The 23,624-nt window shown below is 44.1% G+C and overlaps 1 protein-coding gene across 5 annotated transcripts in view; it reads right to left on the bottom strand.

The window, feature by feature from the left end:
* Positions 1 to 15,641, bottom strand: part of LOC147464337 (uncharacterized) — a 163,653-nt gene extending 148,012 nt beyond the window's left edge. For 3 of the 5 annotated variants that reach the window (XM_086514203.1, XM_086514210.1, XM_086514230.1), the window contains exons 1-3: positions 15,216 to 15,478; positions 15,099 to 15,157; positions 14,947 to 15,011 (exon numbers count right to left, since the gene is read on the bottom strand). In XM_086514203.1, coding sequence (XP_086370329.1) covers positions 14,947 to 15,011; positions 15,099 to 15,157; positions 15,216 to 15,435 — 344 coding nt within the window. In that variant the 5' untranslated portion in view covers positions 15,436 to 15,478. The other 2 variants (XM_086514216.1, XM_086514226.1) reach the window with 1 other exon arrangement.
* Positions 15,642 to 23,624: the final 7,983 nt, after the last annotated feature.

Below are 23,624 nucleotides of genomic sequence, written 5' to 3'. Positions count from 1 at the left end.
CCAAGACCCACAAGAACCCAAGTTCCGTGTGAACTTAAGGACCCACGACTTCAGTGGATGGTCATCACCCGAAGCGGAATAGATACTTCGCATGAAGGTGGTGAGCATGGGAGTGGCGAAGAAGAGTTTTCCCCACCAGGAGGTTTTTCCGACCCTCCCCCTTCCCCATCTACGCAAAGGATTGCACTAACTCCTATGGAGGCTTTCGACAAGATGATGATGGACAGGAAGTTAGAACGCGAAGCAAGGACGTTAGAACGCGAAGCACGAACAGCAAAAAGAAAAGCAGAAATAGAGCGTGAACACGAAGAAAGAATGGCAGCCATAGAGCATAGCATGAGCACATGAAAGGAAAGCTGCCTTGTTCCGATTCTTTTCTCAAGTGCAGGCGCAGATGCAAGAGATTCGGAAAAGGAGACTCTCTCGGTCTCTTCTTCGCCCAAGCATGACACACATGATTTGCATGATTATAAGCATGATGATGTGAATGATAATGATAAACATGATGAATTGAATGATAATGATGAGCATGATGACTTCAATGACAATGATAAGCATGATGATTTGAATGACAATGACAAGCATGATGATTTGCATGATGATCAAGATATGATTTCTCACGAGCATGATGATTTGCATGATCAAGATGTGATTTTTCACAAGCATGATGACTTGCAAGATCACGATGTCATTGTTCACAAGGATGATGGTTTAGTTGATACTTTTTCTAGCGAAGCTAACCTCATTGCAGATTCGATCAATCACGAAGAACCGATCTTGGCTCTCGAGTCGAGGTCCACAGAACCCCCAAAGGAAGTATTATGTGTACGGATGATTAGTCAGCACGCATTGTTCGAGTGTTTCATTCGTGATGTTTTCCTGTATTTTAGTCACCGTCCTTTTCATAGGCATGACATATTGTATGATGAACACGGTTCACTCATGAATGAGTACGGATGTATGCGGAACTCTCATGAAAAGATGAAATGTTTGCACCCAAGGAATTCACATTCAATGTCTCTTCCTTGACATGACACTCTATCCGAAAGAGCACAAGAAAGATTGAGCATCAAGCATATGCATTTCCATTGTGATTTGCCACAGTTGATTGATTTAGATCAGAAAGTCAGGATTCGACCTCATTGTTTGCGTGTGTTTGATGAACGGTTTGACACTCCGTCTATATGTTCATCTACATTGCATGCACAGTTTTTACAGAAGACTAGAAGTTTTCCAATCACTTTACATGGAATGGGTATGTTCATGTTTTTGTGTTCAAAGTGGTTTCAGGAATTTTCAGCCTCGGAGATTCTTGAAGAAGGTACGCATGACTATAGACGAAGTTGAAGCATTGAAGGAGCCACAACAGACTTTGTGTCGCTTTCGGCGCGGCCCAAAGAAGAAGGCGTTGCAGACCTTTATGAAGTTCAAGTATCGCACGACCCACGCATCAAAGTGGGCTGGCGAAGAGTCCTTCCCGGGATTCTTCCAGACCCTGTTAGCAATCTCCCTCGACGCCATACAATTCGGTACCAATACCTCACTTTGAAAAGGAGGGGATGTCATGTACGTGACTCATCCAACCCTATGTGTCCGTGGACAAGCTACAACATAACAGGGTTCAGTTTAGTCCAGTCAGTCTAGATTAGAAGTGATCTGGCACTTTTTGTGAGTCTATTCGTACACCGTGCATGCCCAGACACTTAGTGTAGATGCATATCCTCTGGTTGCACACAGCATGATCATAAGCATTCCCATCAGAATCCTTCAGGGGAATTTTCCAGTGCATTTAGCCTATTTTACCTAATTTTGACATTTTTCACTTATTATTTTTAAGTGAATTTTGTTGATAGGGCAAATTGAGTAAGTTTGTATATAAGCAAACCTGGACTAGCACTAATGGCAGAAGAGGCAACAGCTCAGCAAGCAACTTCTCAACAAGACACCTTGGCGGTTTCCCCCTCCAAGCAAGAAGGATCTTCCCCCATTGGCGTTTTCTCCAATTAGCCATTGCCATCAGACCCTTGCCCCTAGCGTTTTCTCATCAGCACATCATCGCCAAGCTTAGAGTTTTGCATCAGCATCATCGTCACAGATCCCCTTCAACTAACATTTTTGACATCAGCTCTGGCCTAGCGTTTTTGACAGATTTAGGCAGCATTTTCAGCAATGAAGCATCTGCCTATTCAGCCCTAAAAGAGTAGCAGATTCAGCCCGGAAAGACCATCAGTTTTCAGCCTTTAAGAACCTCAGTTTTCAGTCCTAAACCTGCAGAATTTCAACGACAAAGACCCACAGAAATAGCCCCCAAAATCCGCGTTTTTGGACTAGCAGCAGATTTCAGCCCATAGCGTTTTTGGACAGCAAATACAAGATTGCAGATTTCAGCCCTTAGGTCGGTCTCGTCGTTCCCGTCGTCATCATCACATAGCCTAGACTTGCATCAGTCACATGCATTCCCATTGTACCAGTTAGTGCGATCATAAGTAGACCACTCTCGCCGACGAGAGTGGGGCCTTCGAAGGAGAGTTTTACAACGTCTCTGGTGTCGTATCTCTCTTCTCTCTCTATCTCTCAGTCTCAGACACTTGCACGTATAGTGTCCATTCACTTTGTTTGTGATCATAGCACTCTCTCATTAAGAACGAAAGGCTCTACCTGCCATAAGAACAAAAGGAACCGTGAGCACAGTTCAGAGCACTCATCTTGAGCAAAGCGCAAACATTCATTCCGCTGCACCTAACATTGGTATCAGAGCTTTGGTAGTGTTCTGTATCACTCAAGCAAAGAACCACAACAATCACAAGAATTTGTTTTGCTTGTGATCGCACAAACCCAAGTTCGCTTGGGCGTGTCGGTTCCTAATCGTATCGTGTTTTTGAAGAGTGACAAGAATCCCAAGAAAGAAGGGCTTGTCCAGCCTCCCCTTGTGTCTCTTTCACTCATTGAGAGCGGACCGTGCACTTAGCGGCCGGCCAATGGACGTGAGGTGGGAAAAAGCAACCTTGGTGTGAGCGCAAGGCCGCCAAGGGGTGCGCCCACAGAAAGGAGTAGAACTCGGGTGAACAGAAGATCCTTCTCAAACACAGATTGCAAGCGAAAGAAGAACCTCAAGAACTCAAGAACCCCAAGAACCAAGACCCCCAAGAACCCAAGTTCCTCGTGAACTTAAGAACCCAAGACCACAAGAACCCACGACTTCAGAATGATCATCACTCGAAGCGGAATGGATACATCGCTTGGAGGTGATAAGCATGAGAGGTGAAGAAAAATTTTCCCCACCAAGAGGTTTTTCCGACCCTCCCCCTTCCCCATCTACGTCAAGAATTGCACTAACTCCTATGGAGGCTTTGGACAAGATGTTTATGGAAAGGAAGTTAGAACGCGACGCAAGACATGCAGAAAGAATGGCACAAATGGAACGCAGACACGCAGAAAGAAGAGCAGAAAGAAAAGCAAAAATGGAGCGCAAACACCAAGAAAGAATAGCAGCCGCCGTCAAAGGAAAGAGCGACCAACACATGAAAGAGTTCTTGCGACTCTTTTCTCAAGCTCACGCACAGATGCAAGAGATTTGGGGCAAGGAGACTCTCTCAGTCTCTTCTTCTCCAAAGCATGACACACAAGATTTGCATGATTGTGAGAAGCATGATGAATTGAATGATAATGACAAGCATGATGATTTGCATGATCACGATGTGATTTCTCACAAGCATGATGAGTTGCATGAAGATGATGTGATTGTTCACAAGGATGATGCGTTAGTGGATGCTTTTTCTAGCGAAGCTAACCTCGTTGCAGATTCGATCAATCACGAAGGATAGATCTTGGCTCTCGAGTCGAGGTCCAAAGAACCCCCTCAAGAAGAAGCAATCTTGGCTCTCGAGCCTAGATCCAAAGAACCCTTACAGGAAGTACTATGTGTTCGCATGATTGGTCAACATGCATTGTTCGAGTGTTTCATTCGTAATCGTTTCTTGTATTTTAGTCAGCGCCTTTGTGTGATCCCTTTTCCTAGGCATGACATATTGTACATTAAGCACGTTTCACTCATGAATGAGCACGAATGTATGCGGATTTTTCATGAAAAGTTGAAAAGTATGCATATAAGGAAGTCACATCCCATGTCTCTTCCTTGGCACGACACAGTTGTAGCAAGAGCACATGAAAGTATGAGCACCAAGCATGGGCATTTTCGTTGTGAATTGCCACAGTTGATTGCTTTAGATCCGCAGAGAAAGATTCGGTCTCATGGTTTGCGTATGTGTGGTGAACGGTTTGGCACTCCATCTATTTGTTCATCTACATTGCATGCACAGTCTTTTCGAAAGACAAGATTTTTTCCATTCACTTTACATGGAATAGGTATGTTCATGGTTTTGTGTTGGAAGTGGTTTCAGGAATTTTTAGCCATGGAGATTCTTGAAGGAGAAAGAAGCAGGACTCTCGACGAAGTTGAAGCATTGAAGGAGCCACAACAGACTTTGTGTCGCTTTCGGCGCGGCCCAAAGAAGAAGGCGTTGTAGACCTTTATGAAGTTCAAGTATCGCACGACCCACGCATCAAAGTGGGCTGGCGAAGAGTCCTTCCCGGGATTCTTCCAGACCCTGTTAGCAATCTCCCTCGACGCCATACAATTCGGTACCAATACCTCACTTTGAAAAGGAGGGGATGTCATGTACGTGACTCATCCAACCCTATGTGTCCGTGGACAAGCTACAGCATAACAAGGTTCAGTTTAGTCCAGTCAGTCTAGATTAGAAGTGATCTGGCACTTTTTGTGAGTCTATTCATAGACTGTGCATGCCCAGTCACTTAGTGTAGATGCATATCCTCTGGTTGCACACAGCATGATCATAAGCATTCCCATCAGAATCCTTCAGGGGAATTTTCCAGTGCATTTAGCCTATTTTACCTATTTTTGACATTTTTCACTTATTATTTTTAAGTGACTTTTGTTGGAAAGTAGGTAGGGCAAATTGAGTAAGTTTGTATATAAGAAAACCTAGACTAGCACTAAATGGCAGAAGAGGCAACAGGAGCCAAGATCAGCAAGCAACTTCTCAACAAGAAACCATGGCGGTTTCCCCCTCCAAGCAAGAAGGATCTTCCCCCATTGGCGTTTTCTCCAACAATTAGCCATCGCCATCAAACCCTTGCCCCTAGCGTTTTCTAATCAGCAAATCATCGCAGGCCTAGCGTTTTGCATCAGGATCATCGCCACAAATCCCCATCAACTAACGTTTTTGACATCAGTTCTGGCCTAGCGTTTTTGACAGATTTAGGCAGCATTTTCAGCAATGAAGCATCTGCTTATTCAGCCCTAAAAGAGTAGCAGATTCAGCCCGGAAAGACCATCAGTTTTCAGCCTTTAAGAACCTCAGTTTTCAGCCCTAAACCTGCAGAATTTCAACGACAAAGACCCACAGAAACAGCCCCCAAAATCAGCGTTTTTGGACTAGCAGCAGATTTCAGCCCATAGCGTTTTTGGACAGCAGATACAAGATTGCAGATTTCAGCCCTTAGGCCGGTCTCGTCGTCCCCGTCGTCATCACCAACATAGCCTAAACTTGCATCAGTCACATGCATTCCCATTGTACCAGTTTGTGCAATCATAAGTAGACCACTCTCACCAACGAGAGTGGGGCCTTCGGAGGAGGGTTTTACAATGTCTCTGGTGTCGTATCTCTCTTGTCTCTCTATCTCTCAGTCTCACACTTGCACGCACAGTGTCCATTCACTTTGTTTGTGATCATAGCACTCTCTCATTAAGAACGGACCATAATGAAAACACCCCTTCTTTGCCTACAACCAATCCACTCAAAACCGACAATCTTCCAACCCTTCAACATGGTGGCCTATCCTCGATCAACCCCCATACCAATGAAGAAGTGCTTCCACACCTCAAGCAACCTCGGGATTTCGAGGGTATTATCTCCAACTCTCTTCTCGAATATAAGAAACTTTATGGTAAATTAGGTAAAGCTAAAAGCTTCCTTAATCACCTCAAAGATCTTCTTAATAATCAAAGAGCACCCAATAGTTTATGTATGAAGCTACCCAAACTATCCCTAGAGGATACACAAGCTCAAGCCCTTCTCAATGCTAAGTTTACCTCACTTACCATAAGATATCCACTAGATTGCACAAAAGCATTGGTACAAGCACAAACCATCCTCATTAATAATCTACAAACCTACCTTGACGGCTATCATGCTTTAGTAGAAGAACGGCTCAACGATCTCATTGTTAAGCTCCTCCAAGTCTCTATCCCCTTAGTCTCCAAGCATGCTTGGGGCCTCAAGCTACAACAATGGAAAACCGCATCCCTCCATAGCTTCCTCTTGGATATTCAAACCCATGTTGTAAATGCACACCTTGCCACCACAAAAGAGGATGTAGCTAAACTTGCCCGAAAAAAGGCCATTAACAACATTGAAGAAGAATTACTCACTCCCCAAGGAGCAAACCATCAAAGAGCTTGTAGAACAAATTGTCAAAGAAAAATTTCATTCATTACCCCCCACGTCTCAAGCCTCCCCTCCCGCCTCCCCACCTAAGCCGGTATTGTCACCACCCCCCAAAAAATCCACCCATCCATATTCTAAAAAACCTTTTTTACCGCCTAGAGCATTCCCCCACCACCACCACCAACCCCATCCCCAACCCTCCTATGTAACCCCCATTAAACGGCCTCCTCAACCATCCTACAAACCCGCCCTTGAAAAACCTTTCCCTTTATCTAAAAAACCAAAATTTTCACCTTTCCCCAACACCCCCGCCTATCCTTTGTACCCTCTCAAAACCCTCAAACCTACACCCATCTCCCTTGGTTCCTCCTCTTCTTTTCCACCACAAAAAATCATCAACCACCCTTACCCACACCCACACAATAAGGATCACTCCCGTAATAATACCACCCACCACAAGGCAAACCACTCGGGAAAAGACAAAGGGAGGAGGGATTAGGGTTTAGCCACCCATACACTTGGGTACACCTCTGCTTCTCCAAACCCCCCCTCCTCCCATATCTATGGATTTCAAAAGCCACTCTTGAGCCCCCACTTCACAAAGGAAGAAAAAGAAAAAAGATGTGGCTTCCACTCACTAATCCACAAGGCTACAAACTCTTGCTCTTTGGCAAATACCAAGTCTCAACTTTGGAGCATGATATCTCTAACTTTAAAATCCACAATCTGGCACCTCAAGCCCTCTCCCTCTCTGAAAGGCGTTGCTTAGCCTTAGGCTTAAAATACATCCCTCCCCCTCCAAACCCTTCCCCCCTCTTGCTCCTCAACTCACACTACAATTTATCAAGAAATCTCAACCTTAAGCTTTTCTTCAAAGACCTTAAACCTTCCACCCCCTCTCCTTTTAAGGAAACCAATCCACTTTGGAAACCACCTCTTTTAAATCCCAACCTTAACCATATTTTGTCCTCTAATCGACATAACTTTAACCTCATTTTGAATGCTTGCAATTTTCCATTTTCAAAACGACCCCGTTTTGTCATTGAAGCTTTATCTAACCTCTCCCTAGACCCTTCAATAATCATAAAACCTGCCGACAAAAACCTGGGTGTTGTTATCCTACCATTAGATTGGTATGAGAAAGATGCCCTCTCACATCTCAATGACCGCTCCACTTATGAGCCTTGCCTTAACATCCCTTTTGCCTTCTTAGCTTCCCTTCTTTCCTCTATCACACTCCGCTACTCCTCCCTCCCCTCTATTGAACGCAACTTTATCCTCTCCCCCCTTAACAAACCCCCTAAACCTTGTCCTATCTATTTCATCCCTAAACTTCATAAACCATCCATCGTCTCTCGACCGATATGTTCCTATAAAGGTTACCTCTTTGAGAAAGCCTCTATTTGGCTCCATTCTGAGCTCTATCCAATCCTCCTTTGCCAAAAGCAACACCTACAAAGCTCCCTCACCCTAATCCAAGACTTAGACAAACTCCCCCTTTCACCTAACACCCTCCTTTTTACTTTTGACATAGAAGCCCTATACCCTAGCATCCCCATCATTCAAGGCCTCACCGCACTCAAATCTACCATCTCTCATGTTTTTGACCCTCACAAAACCCATTTTATCCTCTCCCTTGCCTCCCTTATCCTATCCCATCATTACATCACTTTTAAAGGAAAATTTTGGAAACAAACCAAAGGCACCGCCATGGGCTCAAACTTTGCCGTGGTATATGCTTGTCTCTTCCTCTGTCACTTGGAAACCCCTTGCCCCCTCTTACTCAACCCTAACCTTCTCTATTTCAAACGTTATGTTGATGATGCTTTTGGATTATGGACGGGATTCCGTAATACCCTTACCCATCTCTTAAACTCTTATGGTGAACCTCTTCAAGAGCACATTAAAATTTCCAGTACCATCTCCAATACCCATGCCATTATCCTTGACATTGAATTCTTTAAAGGTACCCGCTTCACTTCATCTAGCCTCTTGGACTCCCACTGCTATCAAAAACCTTTGAATGCCTACAACTACATCCCTTGGATCTCATGGCACCCTACCCATCAAAAGGTTGCCTTCATCATCTCAGAGCTCAAAAGGTATATTTTCGGGAATCAACCATGAAGGGATACCTCCACCTCCGCAACCTTTTCTACCTACGCCTTCGGGCTAAGGGCTACCCAACCAACTTTCTTCTAAAAGTTTTTTGCAAAGCCTCTTACCTCAATCGCACTTCACTCCTCTTACCATCGCACAAAATAACAAAAAATCCACCCACTGTGCTCAAAATTCCCTTCACACCCACCACTAGAAAAATGCTTCCCTCCCAATGTATTAGCAATCCCATTTCTAAAGCCTACCAACTCAATGCCAATCTTTCCCACCTCCCTAGACCTACCATTTGCTGGACCTCCGGACCCAATCTTCATAGCCTTTTGGTACATAGCGTACACCCCCCTTGATACAAACTTTTTTACCCCACTCTTTATGCCTTCCACACCACCCCTACCCACTCTTTTGGCTTCCTAAAAATTCTCCATTTGTCAGTTTTCCTTACATCTTTTCCCTTCATTTTACCCTCTCTCCCTCTCTCTCTCTCTCTCTCTCTCTCTCTCTCTATGTGTCTCAAAATTTAGGAGACATTTGAACCCCTTCCCTAGTCTTACCTTTTAAACTCTTTTTATGTCACCTTCATAAAGGTCTAACCACTTTAATTTTGGCATACTGTCCTTCTCACCTAAAGTAGCCCCTCTTTCTCATTTCTATCCCACCCTCTTATTTCCAAAAAATTCCTCTCTTAAACTTTGTACCCTGGTACCTTGGATTTTGACCTACACCTAAAATCACCTTAACTCCTCTCCCTGTACCTCGTCTTAAATTACACTCCTCTCCATGTACCAAAGTACCCAGTTTTAAATTTCACTCCTCACCATGTACCCTGGTACCTAGTCTTTAATTCCACTCTTTTCAAAAATATTGTTAGCTATCAAAAAAAATCTCAACCAAGCACCCTTTATACACCCCTACCTTCCCCTCCTCCCTTACAAACACACTTTGCCAGCAACACCACCAATGATGAGCTCTTAAGAGCGAAACGCGTTTGGTGGTACTCCTCCTCCCCCCTCTATTATTACCAGCTTTTGTTGACACCCATCATATTTTTTTACTAAATCCTATGGAGTCGTTTCGCATGCTTGAGTTATTTGTTATCTTTTGAAAAAGTTTTTGAAGAGTGACAAGAATCCCAAGAAAAAAGGGCTTGTCCAGCCTCCCCTTGTGTCTCTTTCACTCATTGAGAGCGGACCGTGCACTTAGCGGCCGGCCAATGGACGTGAGGTGGGAAAAAGCAACCTTGGTGTGAGCGCAAGGCCGCCAAGGGGTGCGCCCGCGGAAAGGAGTAGAACTCGGGTGAACAGAAGATCCTTCTCAAACACAGATTGCAAGCGAAAGAAGAACCTCAAGAACCCCAAGAACCCCAAGAACCAAGACCCCCAAGAACCCAAGTTCCTCGTGAACTCAAGAACCCAAGACCACAAGAACCCACAACATCAGAATGATCATCACTCGAAGCAGAATGGATACTTCGCTTGGAGGTGATAAGCATGAGAGGCGAGGAAGAATTTTCCCCACCAAGAGGTTTTTCCGACCCTCCCCCTTCCCCATCTACGTCAAGAATTGCACTAACTCCTATGGAGGCTTTGGACAAGATGTTTATGGAAAGGAAGTTAGAATGCGACGCAAGACATGCAGAAAGAATGGCACAAATGGAACGCAGACACGCAGAAAGAAGAGCAGAAAGAAAAGCAAAAATGGAGCGCAAACACCAAGAAAGAATAGCAGCCGCCGTCAAAGGAAAGAGCGACCAACACATGAAAGAGTTCTTGCGACTCTTTTCTCAAGCTCACGCACAGATGCAAGAGATTTGGGGCAAGGAGACTCTCTCAGTCTCTTCTTCTCCAAAGCATGACACACAAGATTTGCATGATTGTGAGAAGCATGATGAATTGAATGATAATGACAAGCATGATGATTTGCATGATCACGATGTGATTTCTCACAAGCATGATGAGTTGCATGAAGATGATGTGATTGTTCACAAGGATGATGCGTTAGTGGATGCTTTTTCTAGCGAAGCTAACCTCGTTGCAGATTCGATCAATCACGAAGGATAGATCTTGGCTCTCGAGTCGAGGTCCAAAGAACCCCCTCAAGAAAAAGCAATCTTGGCTCTCGAGCCTAGGTCCAAAGAACCCTTACAGGAAGTACTATGTGTTCGCATGATTGGTCAACATGCATTGTTCGAGTGTTTCATTCGTAATCGTTTCTTGTATTTTAGTCAGCGCCTTTGTGTGATCCCTTTTCCTAGGCATGACATATTGTACATTGAGCACGTTTCACTCATGAATGAGCACGAATGTATGCGGATTTTTCATGAAAAGTTGAAAAGTATGCATATAAGGAAGTCACATCCCATGTCTCTTCCTTGGCACGACACAGTTGTAGCAAGAGCACATGAAAGTATGAGCACTAAGCATGGGCATTTTCGTTGTGAATTGCCACAGTTGATTGCTTTAGATCCGCAGAGAAAGATTCGGTCTCATGGTTTGCGTATGTGTGGTGAACGGTTTGGCACTCCGTCTATTTGTTCATCTACATTGCATGCACAGTCTTTTCGAAAGACAAGATTTTTTCCATTCACTTTACATGGAATAGGTATGTTCATGGTTTTGTGTTGGAAGTGGTTTCAGGAATTTTTAGCCATGGAGATTCTTGAAGGAGAAAGAAGCAGGACTCTCGACGAAGTTGAAGCATTGAAGGAGCCACAACAGACTTTGTGTCGCTTTCGGTGCGGCCCAAAGAAGAAGGCGTTGTAGACCTTTATGAAGTTCAAGTATCGCACGACCCACGCATCAAAGTGGGCTGGCGAAGAGTCCTTCCCGGGATTCTTCCAGACCCTGTTAGCAATCTCCCTCGACGCCATACAATTCGGTACCAGTACCTCACTTTGAAAAGGAGGGGATGTCATGCACGTGACTCATCCAACCCTATGTGTCCGTGGACAAGCTACAGCATAACAGGGTTCAGTTTAGTCCAGTCAGTCTAGATTAGAAGTGATCTGGCACTTTTTGTGAGTCTATTCATAGACCGTGCATGCCCAATCACTTAGTGTAGATGCATATCCTCTAGTTGCACACAGCATGATCATAAGCATTCCCATCAGAATCCTTCAAGGGAATTTTCCAGTGCATTTAGCCTATTTTACCTATTTTTGACATTTTTCACTTATTATTTTTAAGTGACTTTTGTTGGAAAGTAGGTAGGGCAAATTGAGTAAGTTTGTATATAAGCAAACCTAGACTAGCAGTAAATGGCAGAAGAGGCAACAGGAGCCAAGGTCAGCAGGCAACTTCTCAACAAGAAACCATGGCGGTTTCCCCCTCCAAGCAAGAAGGATCTTCCCCCATTGGCGTTTTCTCCAACAATTAGCCATCGCCATCAAACCCTTGCCCCTAGCGTTTTCTAATCAGCAAATCATCGCAGGCCTAGCGTTTTGCATCAGGATCATCGCCACAAATCCCCATCAACTAACGTTTTTGACATCAGTTCTGGCCTAGCGTTTTTGACAGATTTAGGCAGCGTTTTCAGCAATGAAGCATCTGCCTATTCAGCCCTAAAAGAGTAGCAGATTCAGCCCGGAAAGACCATCAGTTTTCAGCCTTTAAGAACCTCAGTTTTCAGCCCTAAACCTGCAGAATTCCAACGACAAAGACCCACAGAAACAGCCCCCAAAATCAGCGTTTTTGGACTAGCAGCAGATTTCAGTCCATAGCGTTTTTGGACAGCAGATACAAGATTGCAGATTTCAGCCCTTAGGCCGGTCTCGTCGTCCCCGTCGTCATCACCGACATAGCCTAGACTTGCATCAGTCACATGCATTCCCATTGTACCAGTTTGTGCAATCATAAGTAGACCACTCTCGCCAACGAGAGTGGGGCCTTCGGAGGAGGGTTTTACAATGTCTATGGTGTCGTATCTCTCTTCTCTCTCTATCTCTCAGTCTCACACTTGCACGCACAGTGTCCATTCACTTTGTTTGTGATCATAGCACTCTCTCATTAAGAACGGAAGGCTCTACCTTCCATAAGAACAAAAGGAACCTTGAGCACAGTTCGGAGCACTCATCTTGAGCAAAGTTCAACATTCACTTCCGTTGCACCTTACACTTTTTGATGCATTGGTGACACCGGTTGTTCTTTATGGAGTTGAAGTGTGGGGCAGGAGCATCTCAAAGTCTACTTGGAAAGAGTTTGAGAATGTCGAAAAGCGTTTTCTTACAAACTTTCTCCAAGTTAAGACACAAACACTATATATGCTCCTACTTCTTGAGTCGCGATCTCTTCCAATTGAGGTTATGGGAGTGGAAAGGGTTGTGAAGTACATGATAAAAATGCGTCAAAACCCCTCACATCGACTTCCTACAATTGCATGGGAAGCAAGCAAAAAAGTTCAAAAGACGCATAAAAGCAAGATCTTAAGCACGGGATGGATGCAAGACATAAAGAAGTGATTTGGGAGATGGGATGCATTACATTTGCTACATGATGCTTCAATTGACTCCCAAGTGAATGAAGCTTTTCTACAATGCCAATGTATTACAGCGAGGGAGAAATCCGGTGGCTCACGCTTCATACATTACACTACCCGTATTGCCCCCAACTATAAAACCATGTATTGCCCCCAACTATAAAACCATGTTCTTCGCTGAAAGAGGAAACTGTACTCACACTTACATGCTTGAGCCTATCCCCTTGTCGGCAATGCGCACTATTCAGTCATTCGGCTTAGCTCCCATTTCCTTCGATGCGAGACAAGGCGTTGGGGCAATGGAGAAGAATCAAATTGATTGTGCACATTATGCTCACTGCAAGTTCGAGAGTTGAGTACCACACACTACTAGAGTGCTCAGCTTTTGGTCACATCCAAACTTGCTTCTCTCACATTTTCAGCCATGACTTAGACCTACACGCTTTCCTCTCCCAGCCACAGTGTGGGCTCTCCATTGCCACTCTCATCACCACAATTTTGGAGCATCAAGAGACACTCATCAGCCATACACATACTACATCACATGTAACTTTGGTCCCATAGGTCATATCTGACCTCTGAGGACAATAATAAAATCTCTCTCTCTCTCTCTCTCTCTCTCTCTCTCTCTCTCTCTCTCTCTCTCTCTCTCTCATTTCCGCATCGTCCACTTTGACATGGTATCAGAGCCTTGGTGGAGCAAGGCAACTCTCGGAGAAGACGCGTGAAGAACCCCTCCCTTCCCAGCGGCGCCATACCTTTCATTCCCTTGGCGGTGATCAATCTCCCCCTGCAACGTTTTAAAACGCTTGCTCCTTAGTGCTGAAGTGCTCAAGCAGCACGATGGAGATCCCCTGCCAACTAGAGGCCCCGTTACCGAGCGTATCAAAACGTTCGTCTCAAGCTCTTTCCGACAACACTCTCCCCCCCCCCCCCCCAAAAAAAAACATTGCCCTTGCGTTTTTGGTACGAGGTGAGTGCTTTGAGGTTCGACCACTTTGAACGCTAGAGCGTTTTGATAAGCTAGTGACAGTTTTGCTCGCTATACTCCCTTCAATGAGCAACGTTTTGAAAGGTGCTTCATCAAAGTGCACCACGCCTCTGCAAGCCCGTCCAATAGCGCCCTGTCCGGAGCTATTGGTTTTGGATGAATGCACATTGTTGACGATTGACACACATCGACCTTAAAATCGACTGTAGCCTAGGAGTTTTGGAGCATCTGTGTGACAGGGTGTTTGGCCAAGAATACGCCTTGGTAAACCTTTTATTTGGCGAATTGCTTGCATTGTTGTGGCCATCCCTTGGAGTGCGAGAAGGAACCCAAAATTTCCAAATTCAGTATGGCCCCCCTTGCTCGAGCGCAAGCGACAATGCTGACCAACACCAACCATCGGCTTGTCAAAGTCAAATTGCGGAAGCGTAGAGACCAAGGGGAGTGAGCACGAGAGAGAGAGAGAGAGAGAGAGAGAGAGAGAGAGTCTCCTGAACCAATCAACCTTGGCCGTGAATAACAGAATGTGTATACAATGGAGGCAAGGGGTTGCTTATATAGCAACCTCAATAAATTGTCCTACCCAGACTTTGACAAATAAGTGAAATAAATCCCTAAAAGCCAAAATAAATATTGGGCTCACTCTGGGCAGTTCACTCGAGATGCCAAAAACACACCCTCTATGCAGCTCATAGTGGACATCAATAGTGAGACCAAGTCGATAAGAAGCTACCATGGACCACCATTGCAGTAAACTCTCCAATCTTAGCTCAAACCAAGTCTTCTATGTGACTCATGTTTCACATTCATGACACAATGAACTAGGATAATCACTTCTTTAGACAATGATGTTTTTCTTTCTACCATTTTTCAGAAAACCTGAATGGGAAGAAGTACCTGAATGCAGACATGACGGGGCCCACGCCAAAGACTGCAGCCAACAAAGCCTCCCTAAGCAATCCCTGCGTGCGACCACGTAGTTGAACAAAAAGTCTACAATGATGCAAAAGGAAGAGGAAAACCTATCCAAGGTATGCAGGGAAACTTACAAGTGCCTTGCTGAGGGTGGTTGCTAATCCAATGGAGGCCGCTACTTGTAGCAAGTTACCTGCAAGCAACAGTTGGTTTCTTTCTATTGCGGAAGGACAAACATCTTGATAGCTTACTTGTTTCCTTGGGGCGACGAGGTGCAAGGGAAGGTATGGGAGGAGTGTTGGGTTCCATATTGGCGCAACACAACAGCTGGGGGCCTGAAAGAGCTGCTTGCCTCTCTCTTCTTCTCGTACCCTGCTGCTGCATTGCAATGCCCTTGGCTCCATAAGGATGGCCTACCACCAGGATGTGGCATGTAGCGCTGCACACACAATGAGTGAACAGCTTACACATACAGAAACGGCGCCGCGAAGAAAAAGTGGGGGGGGGGAGGGGGTCGCACGTGGTGGTGGTGTGCATGCCCGATTGAAGCTTCCACTCTCTAGAGAGAAATTTTTAACGTCGTAGGAACAACCCGCAGAGAGAGAGAGAGAGAGACAGGTCGTTCCTTTTGCCATTGTATTGCAGGGGCACGAGTTGCAACTCACTCCTACGGACAGGTTGCTTTGTGCCCCTTGGTGTGAACTCGTCTTGCTTGGTAGGCATTGCCATAGAATGTTGTTGGGAACGATATGTTTATCAATGAATGTATTGTAGAGATATCATCAGTTTAACTCCATCACATGAAAATGAAGACATTATAAAGACCTAGGAGCAATTTAAAGATAACTAGTCTTGCTTGGTGGGCCTTGCTATATAACAACTATAGAATATAAAAGACATATGTTTACTATCTAGCACTAAAGGAAACAAGATTGTGACTAACTCGGCAACGATGGCACTGCCTGAGAGGGTAATACGTTTAGAAATGTTATATATTTTTGGTCGGAAACAAAGTTACGTGGGATCAATTTAATAGAGGTGATTTTTAAGAGAGTTAGTTGAGTTTCAAAGAGAAGCATGCACATTTTAAAATTGTTATTGTGTTCATGGGAGGATACAAAGTTAAGTGCATCAATGAATTGCAGCAAGAAATGCGGTGCTTTACTGACCTGCAATATTGTACTTGTGCTTTTTGATTGTCGAATCTATAGGCCGATATTTGAGTCAAGCTACAGAAAAGCAATGTGAATAGTTAAACATATCGTCTTATAATGAAACCTCACAGACTGAAAGTGTAAAATATACAGTGCACGTCATGCAGAGGTGCCATACAAAAGTATGGTGGAGAGTTGGCACTGTGGTCTCTCCAAAAAATTATAAGAAACGGAAGCCATGCCCTGCCCCATAGCGTTTATGTGTTGCGCCAGGCAAACGGATGCGCATGAGAAATTGGATGCAAATTGACCTTGTAGTGTTTTTGAGCTAGAGACGTGCTTGCAATCACAACATCCAGTGTTGTGAATATGTCCTCCCTGCCATACACAAAACGCACGTTAAGACAAATACAAAAGATGTAGGATATTGATTAAGCTTAAAGAGAAGCAGATGTAACTTTATGTTCTATGTCCTTTGATCAATATTAGCTTCTCTCTCTCTCTCTCTCTCTCTCTCTCTCTCTCTCTCTCTCTCTCTCTCTCTCTCTCTCTCTCTCTCTCTCTCTCTGTGTGTCTCTCTTTTGTAAGCTACTTCCGTCGTCATTTTGTCTTCTTGGCTCCATGATGACTAACCTACGTTATGTATCCTCATTTCCAATTGTCCATGATAATGGACGTCTTGAGTTCGATGTCCCCATAGCAGAAGGCATCATATTCACTTTGTTGCATGCACATCAAATTCACTACCTTGTGCTATCCAGAAACTATATGTGGAATTAAGGGCGAGAGTCATGCAAGTGCGAACGTAAAGGGAGCTGCATACTAAGATTTACCAATCAACTTTGCTGCCAGAGCTGGTGCTCCCTCCTGTTGGGGTATAAAGCCCAATGTGGTCGCCCAGGTAAGTGGGCCGGCCGCCAGGTATGTACGCATATTCTTTTGTAAAAACCTAATAAGAACTCACTATGCTCTACACATTACAGTAGAGCAAGTTCACCATATCGTTGTGCTCTTCTTCTCGCACTCTCTCTCGCGTCGTACTTCCGCTCGTACTCCTTCAACTGGTATCAGAGCTCAGATCGAGGCTCGGGGCAGCACTGCAGGAGACTAGAGTCACCAGCTCAGATTGGAGTGAAATTCAACAGGCAAAGACACGGCCCCAAATCCTGTGGGATAGCCCGAAGGACTTGGTGTTGTCAAAATTTCATTATGAGGTCATCTCGGCCACCGTTCGGCTTCGACAAAGGTCTGCGCAGGCCATTTTCGACTACGAGGTCTCGGCGGGTGCAAATCCGACTCTGCAAATTTGGGGTTTTCGGCCTACGACTGCAGGTGCTGAGGATATCGACACTCCCAGAGTGTTGATTTGTGGCTGTCTACACATCGAAGGACGGCTCACAGTTCTTGGAGGCGTGTCACATACGACAAGGGCGCATCTACACACAGACTAAAGGCGACATCCACTAGTTCATCAGGTAGCTTGTGTTTGCTGCTTGATATTCCAGATTTCATCCTGACATTGCACGTACTTCCACATGGGATGTATTGTCAGAGATGATGTATGTCTGTTGAGGGTTTGCTAGCTGTGAGTCACGCAGCAAACAACCGCCGCAGCGGTTACAGCATACAGTGGGAAATTTGTGCATGTATGACTTTGTGGGAAGTCTATGTACTGTCAGATTTACTGCAGCCTTTGTTTGGGGTCGAGTGAGGTTTTATTGAGCTGGGGGATTCTCGAATGTTGAGATCCTTTCGGTGATACAGGTCTTGGAGCGATCCCTCGAGCACCCTTAGATAGGCAGCTAGGATGTATTGACTGTGAGTTAGACAGTTGGGATTGCATCTTTGCTTTACTGCCGTTGAGGCATTGTCGCAGTCTATGCTTACAGGACAGTGAGAGACAGTACAGGTGCAAGACAGGTTTACCCACAGCTTACAGTGTCAGAGAGACAGTGTTTTTGAGCTGTTTTTTGGTCTGTTTTTGAGTACACTAGAGCCATTTTACAAAGGAGACTCTGCCGAAATTTATGGAGAATCTGAAGCTTTCTTGGTTCATTTGACAGGTTGATATTGGTTCAAAGGTCAGTTTACAGGGGAAACTCTGCCGAATTTTTCCCAGAAAAGTAAACTACTGTGAAGCGTAGTTATGGCTGGATCACAGGACACTGCTCTTCACAATATCAAGAAGCTGGATGGAACCAATTTCCCATTGTGGAAAAAGCAGATTTGGCACGTGTTGGTACAAAAGAAGCAGATAAAACCTATAAAGCTCAAGGGGATAAAACCAGAAGATATGGACGAAGATGAATGGAGCGAAATGGATGAATTGGCACTTTCTACCATTATGCTGACTTTGGCAGAAAGCGTTTACTTCAATGTAGCAGACGAGATGTCGGCTTATCAAGCATGGTTAAAGCTGAGTGATCTTTATGAGAAGCAGAGTGCAGCTTCACAGGTATACTGGCTTAAGAAGCTTGTTGACTTGAAGATGAAAGAAGGGACACCTATGTCCAATCATCTGAATGAATTCAACACAATCTATAGTGAGTTGTCAGCTCAAGGTGCCAAGTTTGATGAACCTGTTAGAGCTATGTTCCTGTTGATCACATTGCCGGAAAGTTGGGACACTTTTCGCACAGCTTTGAGTAATTATGCACCTCCAGATGGTTTGAACATAGCAGGTGTAGAAGGAAGTCTGCTTACTGAAGAAACCAATAGAAAGACAATGGACAAAGGCAAAGGAACAGCCTTAGTTGTCAGGGGAAGGACCAAAGAAAAGTACAAAGGTGGAAAGAGGAATCAGTCTCGTAGCAAGTCCCGCAGTGCTAAAGGCAAGAGTGACATAGAATTCTACCATTGTGGCAAGAAGGGTCACATGAAAAGAGACTGCAGAGAATGGAAAGCAGAAAAAGGCAAAGAGAAAGCTGAAGACCATGGTGAGAAGAACAAGTCCTCAGTGAAGATTCAAGAAATAAATGTGACAAACACTGTTGCAGAGGATGACAGTCTAGTGTCAGGAGACATCTACCTCTTGAAGAATACAATGGACTCAGCTCTTCTTACAGCATCTGATGGAAATGCACTGAGTGACTGGAGTATAGACTCAGGGGCATCACTTCATGTGTCTCCAAACAAGGAGTGGTTTACTTCTTATGTGACCACTAAAGATCATGTTCGGCCAGGCAATGGGCAGACATGTGAGATCTTAGGTGTTGGAGATATTCAATTGAAGTTTCAGAATGGCTCTTCTTTCACGCTGAAGAATGTGAGACATGTTCTCGCAATTACAAAGAGCTTGATCAGCACAGGTTTACTTGATGATGCTGGCTACGTCACCACTTTTGGACAGAACATGTGGAAGATATCCAAGGGTTCTATGACAGTAGCACATGGAGTAAAGTCTGGAGGACTTTACATGATTTATGTATCAAATGTCTCTAAAAATGTAATCAATGTAACCGAGCAGCTGAACGTTTCTTTGTGGCATAGCCGGTTAGGACATATGTCCAAGAAGGGAATGGAAATCTTGTCTTGTTCTGGTTATTTGCCTGGCTTTTCATTTAATGATTTTGAATTCTGTGAACATTGTCTGTATGGTAAGCAAACACAGTAGCCACATAAGCATAGAAGCAGTAGAAGAGATACACAGTTGGCACTTGTTCATAGTGATTTGTGTGGACCTATGCCTAACCTATCTCTAGGGGGAGCTTCTTACTTTATGACATTTATAGATGATTACTCGAGGAAAGTATGGATTTACTTTCTCAAGCACAAGGATAAAGCTTTTGGTGTTTTCAAAACGTTTGTGACACTTGTGGAGAATCAGAGTGGCAAGAAGCTTAAATGCTTACGCACTGACAATGGTGGAGAGTATGTTTCAAAGGCCTTTCAAGACTTTTGTGAGTCAAAAGGTATAAAACGTGAACTTACTGCTCCTTACAATCCTCCTCAAAATGGTGTTGCTGAGAGGATGAATAGGACCATACAAGAGAAGGTCAGAAGTATGTTGTCTAATGCACAGCTGCCAAATGGGTTTTGGGCTGAAGCTGTATCAACAGTTGTTCATCTTGTAAATAGATCTCCTAGCAAGGTTTTGCAGAAGGATTCAGTGCCAGAGATGGTATGGTCAGGCAAAATTCCCTCATACAAACATCTCAGAGTCTTTGGTTGTGAGGCATATACTCAAGTTCCAAAGGAATTTAGGAACAAACTTGAGCCAAAGAGTAGAAAGTCCATCTTTCTAGGCTATGGTAATTCTGGTGAGATGGGGTACAGACTTTGGGATCCCGAATCCATAAAGGTTGTCCGCAGCAATGATGTTCAATTTAATGAATCCAAATATCATTCTAAACCAGAGAGGGTTGAGGAGATTAGAAGAGTTTTCTTCCAAGAAGATGGACCTGCACGTGCAAGACAAAATGTCAGGGCTCAAGAGGAGAAAGGACAGGATAGATTGGAACCACAGGTTGTGGCTGAGCCTGAGCCACCTATTGTGCGTAGATCTGGACGTGTCACGCGACCTCCTGATAGGTTTGTTCCATCTATGAACTATGTCATGTTGACTGATTGCAATGAGCCTTCATGTTACAAGGAAGCGGTGCAAATGAAGGTCTCCGGGAATTGGCAATTGGCCATGCAGTCAAAGATGACAGCTCTGCATAAAAACAAGACATGGAAGCTAGTTAAATTACCACACAGCAGAAAGGCTCTACCTTGTAAATGGGTTTACAGGTATAAGATCACCGCTCATGATAGTCAGCCAAAGTACAAAGCAAGGCTTGTTGCCAAGGGCTTTAAGCAAGAACAAGGCATTGACTTTGATGAAGTCTTCTCTCCGGTGGTCAAGATGACTACATTGAGATGCTTTCTTGCATTGGTTGCCATATTAGATTTGGTGTTGCACCAAATGGATGTCAAGACAGCGTTCTTGCATGGTGATTTAGATGTGTAAATTTACATGCAGCAGCCAGAAGGGTTTGTTGAGAAAGGCAAGGAAGATTGGGTATGCCAGTTGTTAAAGAGTCTTTATGGCTTAAAACAATCACCGAGGGCATGGTACCATAAATTCCACAAGTTTATGCTTTCTCAAGGCTACAAACGTGGTGAGTTCGATCACTTTCTATATACAAAGAAGGCCAAGGATGGTAGTTGGCTGATCCTTATTTTGTATGTGGATGACATGTTGATTGCTGGCAAGCACTTGGAGGAATTTCAGCTTTGAAGTCAAAGATGGCAAAATCGTTTGACATGAAAGACATGGGTGGAGCAAGTCATATACTTGGTGTGCGCATTGAGAGAGACAGATCAAAGAAGTTGATTTGGTTATCTCAAACAGAGTATATTGACAAGGTTTTGCAACGTTTCAATATGGAGAAGGGAAAGAAACTGAGTGTTCCATTGCCACCATATGTGAAACTTAGCAAACAAGATTGTCCTGTGTCTGAGGAAGAATAGGCTGAAATGGATAAGATTCCATATGCGTCTGCAGTGGGTAGTTTGATGTATGCAATGATTGCTACTCCCCCAGACATTGCATTTGCAGTGGGAGTAGTAAGTCGATACATGTCAAACCCAGGCAAGAAACATTGGGAGGCAGTGAAAGGAATATGGAGATACCTGAAAGCTACAAAGAGTATGCGTATATGCTATGGGAGTCAGGAGCTAAGTGTAAAGGGTTTTACAGACTCAGATTATGCAGGTGACTTAGACAACCGAAGGTCTACGTCAGGGTATGTCTTTACATTGGCTGGTGGAGCAGTATCATGGCGTTCTAGATTACAAGATTGTGTTACTCAGTCTACTACAGAGGCTGAATATGTTGCAGCATCAGAGGCATGCAAAGAATCAATTTGGCTTAATCGACTAGTAACAGATTTGGGAATCAAAGAAGAGATGCTTGTGTTATATTGTGATAGTCAAAGTGCTATACAATTGGCTCGCAATCCAGTTTATCACTCAAAGACAAAGCATGTGGATGTGAAGTATCATTTCATCAGGGGAATGCTCGAGGATAAGCAACTTCACCTTGTCAAAGTTCACACCACAGAAAATCCTGTTGATCTACTTACAAAAGGACTTCCCTCAGAGAGCTTTGCGCATTTTCGCAAGTAGTTAGGTGTAGGGTAGTACATCACTTCTCTACATCTCTTGTATATTAGCTTGTATAGTAGCTTCTCTCACACTTAAAGTACCACATTGGACTTTAAGTGGGAGGTTGTTGGGGTATAAAGCCCAATGTGGTCGCCCAGGTCAGTGGGCGGGCCGCCAGGTATGTACACATATTCTTTTGTAAAAACCTAATAAGAACTCACTATGCTCTACACATTACAGTAGAGCGAGTTCACCATATCGTCGTGCTCTTCTTCTCGCACTCTCTCTCGCGTTGCACTTCCGCTCGTACTCCTTCACCTCCTCCCCTCGGAAAAGTTTCTACTACCATACCCTTTTCAAGGTGAAGTGCGGAGAGTGTGTTTTTGGTTGCTGCGGCCAATAGCGCAAAGATCAGAGGCAACCTGATTTGTTGAGGGAGTTATGTAAGTTGTTTATCTCCGCCTGCGTCTAAACTAGTGAAGGAAAAAGCTTTCAAAGCACGAACTTGTATTTGATCTTGACAGCGTTTTGGAGGTCACAAAGTAATTTTCTCGAGGTGGAATTTGTGATATATTTCGTCTTTGTTTGTTACTCTTAAGAGTTGAAGAGGAAAAACTACTTTTTCTTTTTGACCCGATATAGAATAAGTTCTCAAGGGAGAGTTTTGAAATCGTTGGCTGACATGGGGACTGGGCAGCCTGATCAAAATCTTGTTTGGGGTTGATGCCCTCATGTCTAGGAGATAAGCAACCACTAACGTTCCTGAATGAAAAGGGTTTCAAAGGAATGGGTTTGGGTAAGTGCAAAGTATTTATAAAATCACAATTGGATTCCATGCCCTTGCTTACAACTCCTTGATTAAGAGCTTTGAGAATATTTGCATATACTTTTCCCTATTTGCATACAATTTTATTTTTCTAGGCATTCTTATGATTCCTTACTAATCTCAACACAGCTCCCGATGCCTAATTCTCAAGATTTACCCCCATTTTTTTATCCGATGTTGCCCATACAGCAGCAAGCCGGACAAAATCGAAAGTAGTACCGGAGACCTTGCAAAACCTGGTTATATTTCGCAGATCATCAAGCTAGAAGGTACTTTGGATGCTTCCTGACATGATGAGCACTGTCAAAGATCAGATATTTCATGCGATCAAGCCATGGCAGAGGTCTGTTCTACTCATCAAAACACGACCTTGTAAACCCTAGTTATATTTCACAAATCATCAAGCTGGAGAGTAGATCATATATTTTGTGTGATCAAGCCATTGCAGAGGTCTGTTCTAGTGCTACTGAAACAAAAGATATCAGATTTCAATCGATGATCAGTTGGCCTAATCTGGAGTCGAATCACCAAAACTCATTGCCTTTGGCTCACTAAGGTGTTTCAAAGGAATGGGTTTGGGTAAGTGCAAA

The sequence above is a fragment of the Adiantum capillus-veneris genome, chromosome 1, assembly GCF_014529385.1.
Source record: "Adiantum capillus-veneris isolate H3 chromosome 1, ASM1452938v2, whole genome shotgun sequence".
In the NCBI taxonomy this organism is placed as follows: domain Eukaryota; kingdom Viridiplantae; phylum Streptophyta; class Polypodiopsida; order Polypodiales; family Pteridaceae; genus Adiantum; species Adiantum capillus-veneris.
The sequence above is the reverse complement of the archived record's forward strand: the minus strand, read 5'-3'. Positions and strand labels throughout refer to the sequence as shown.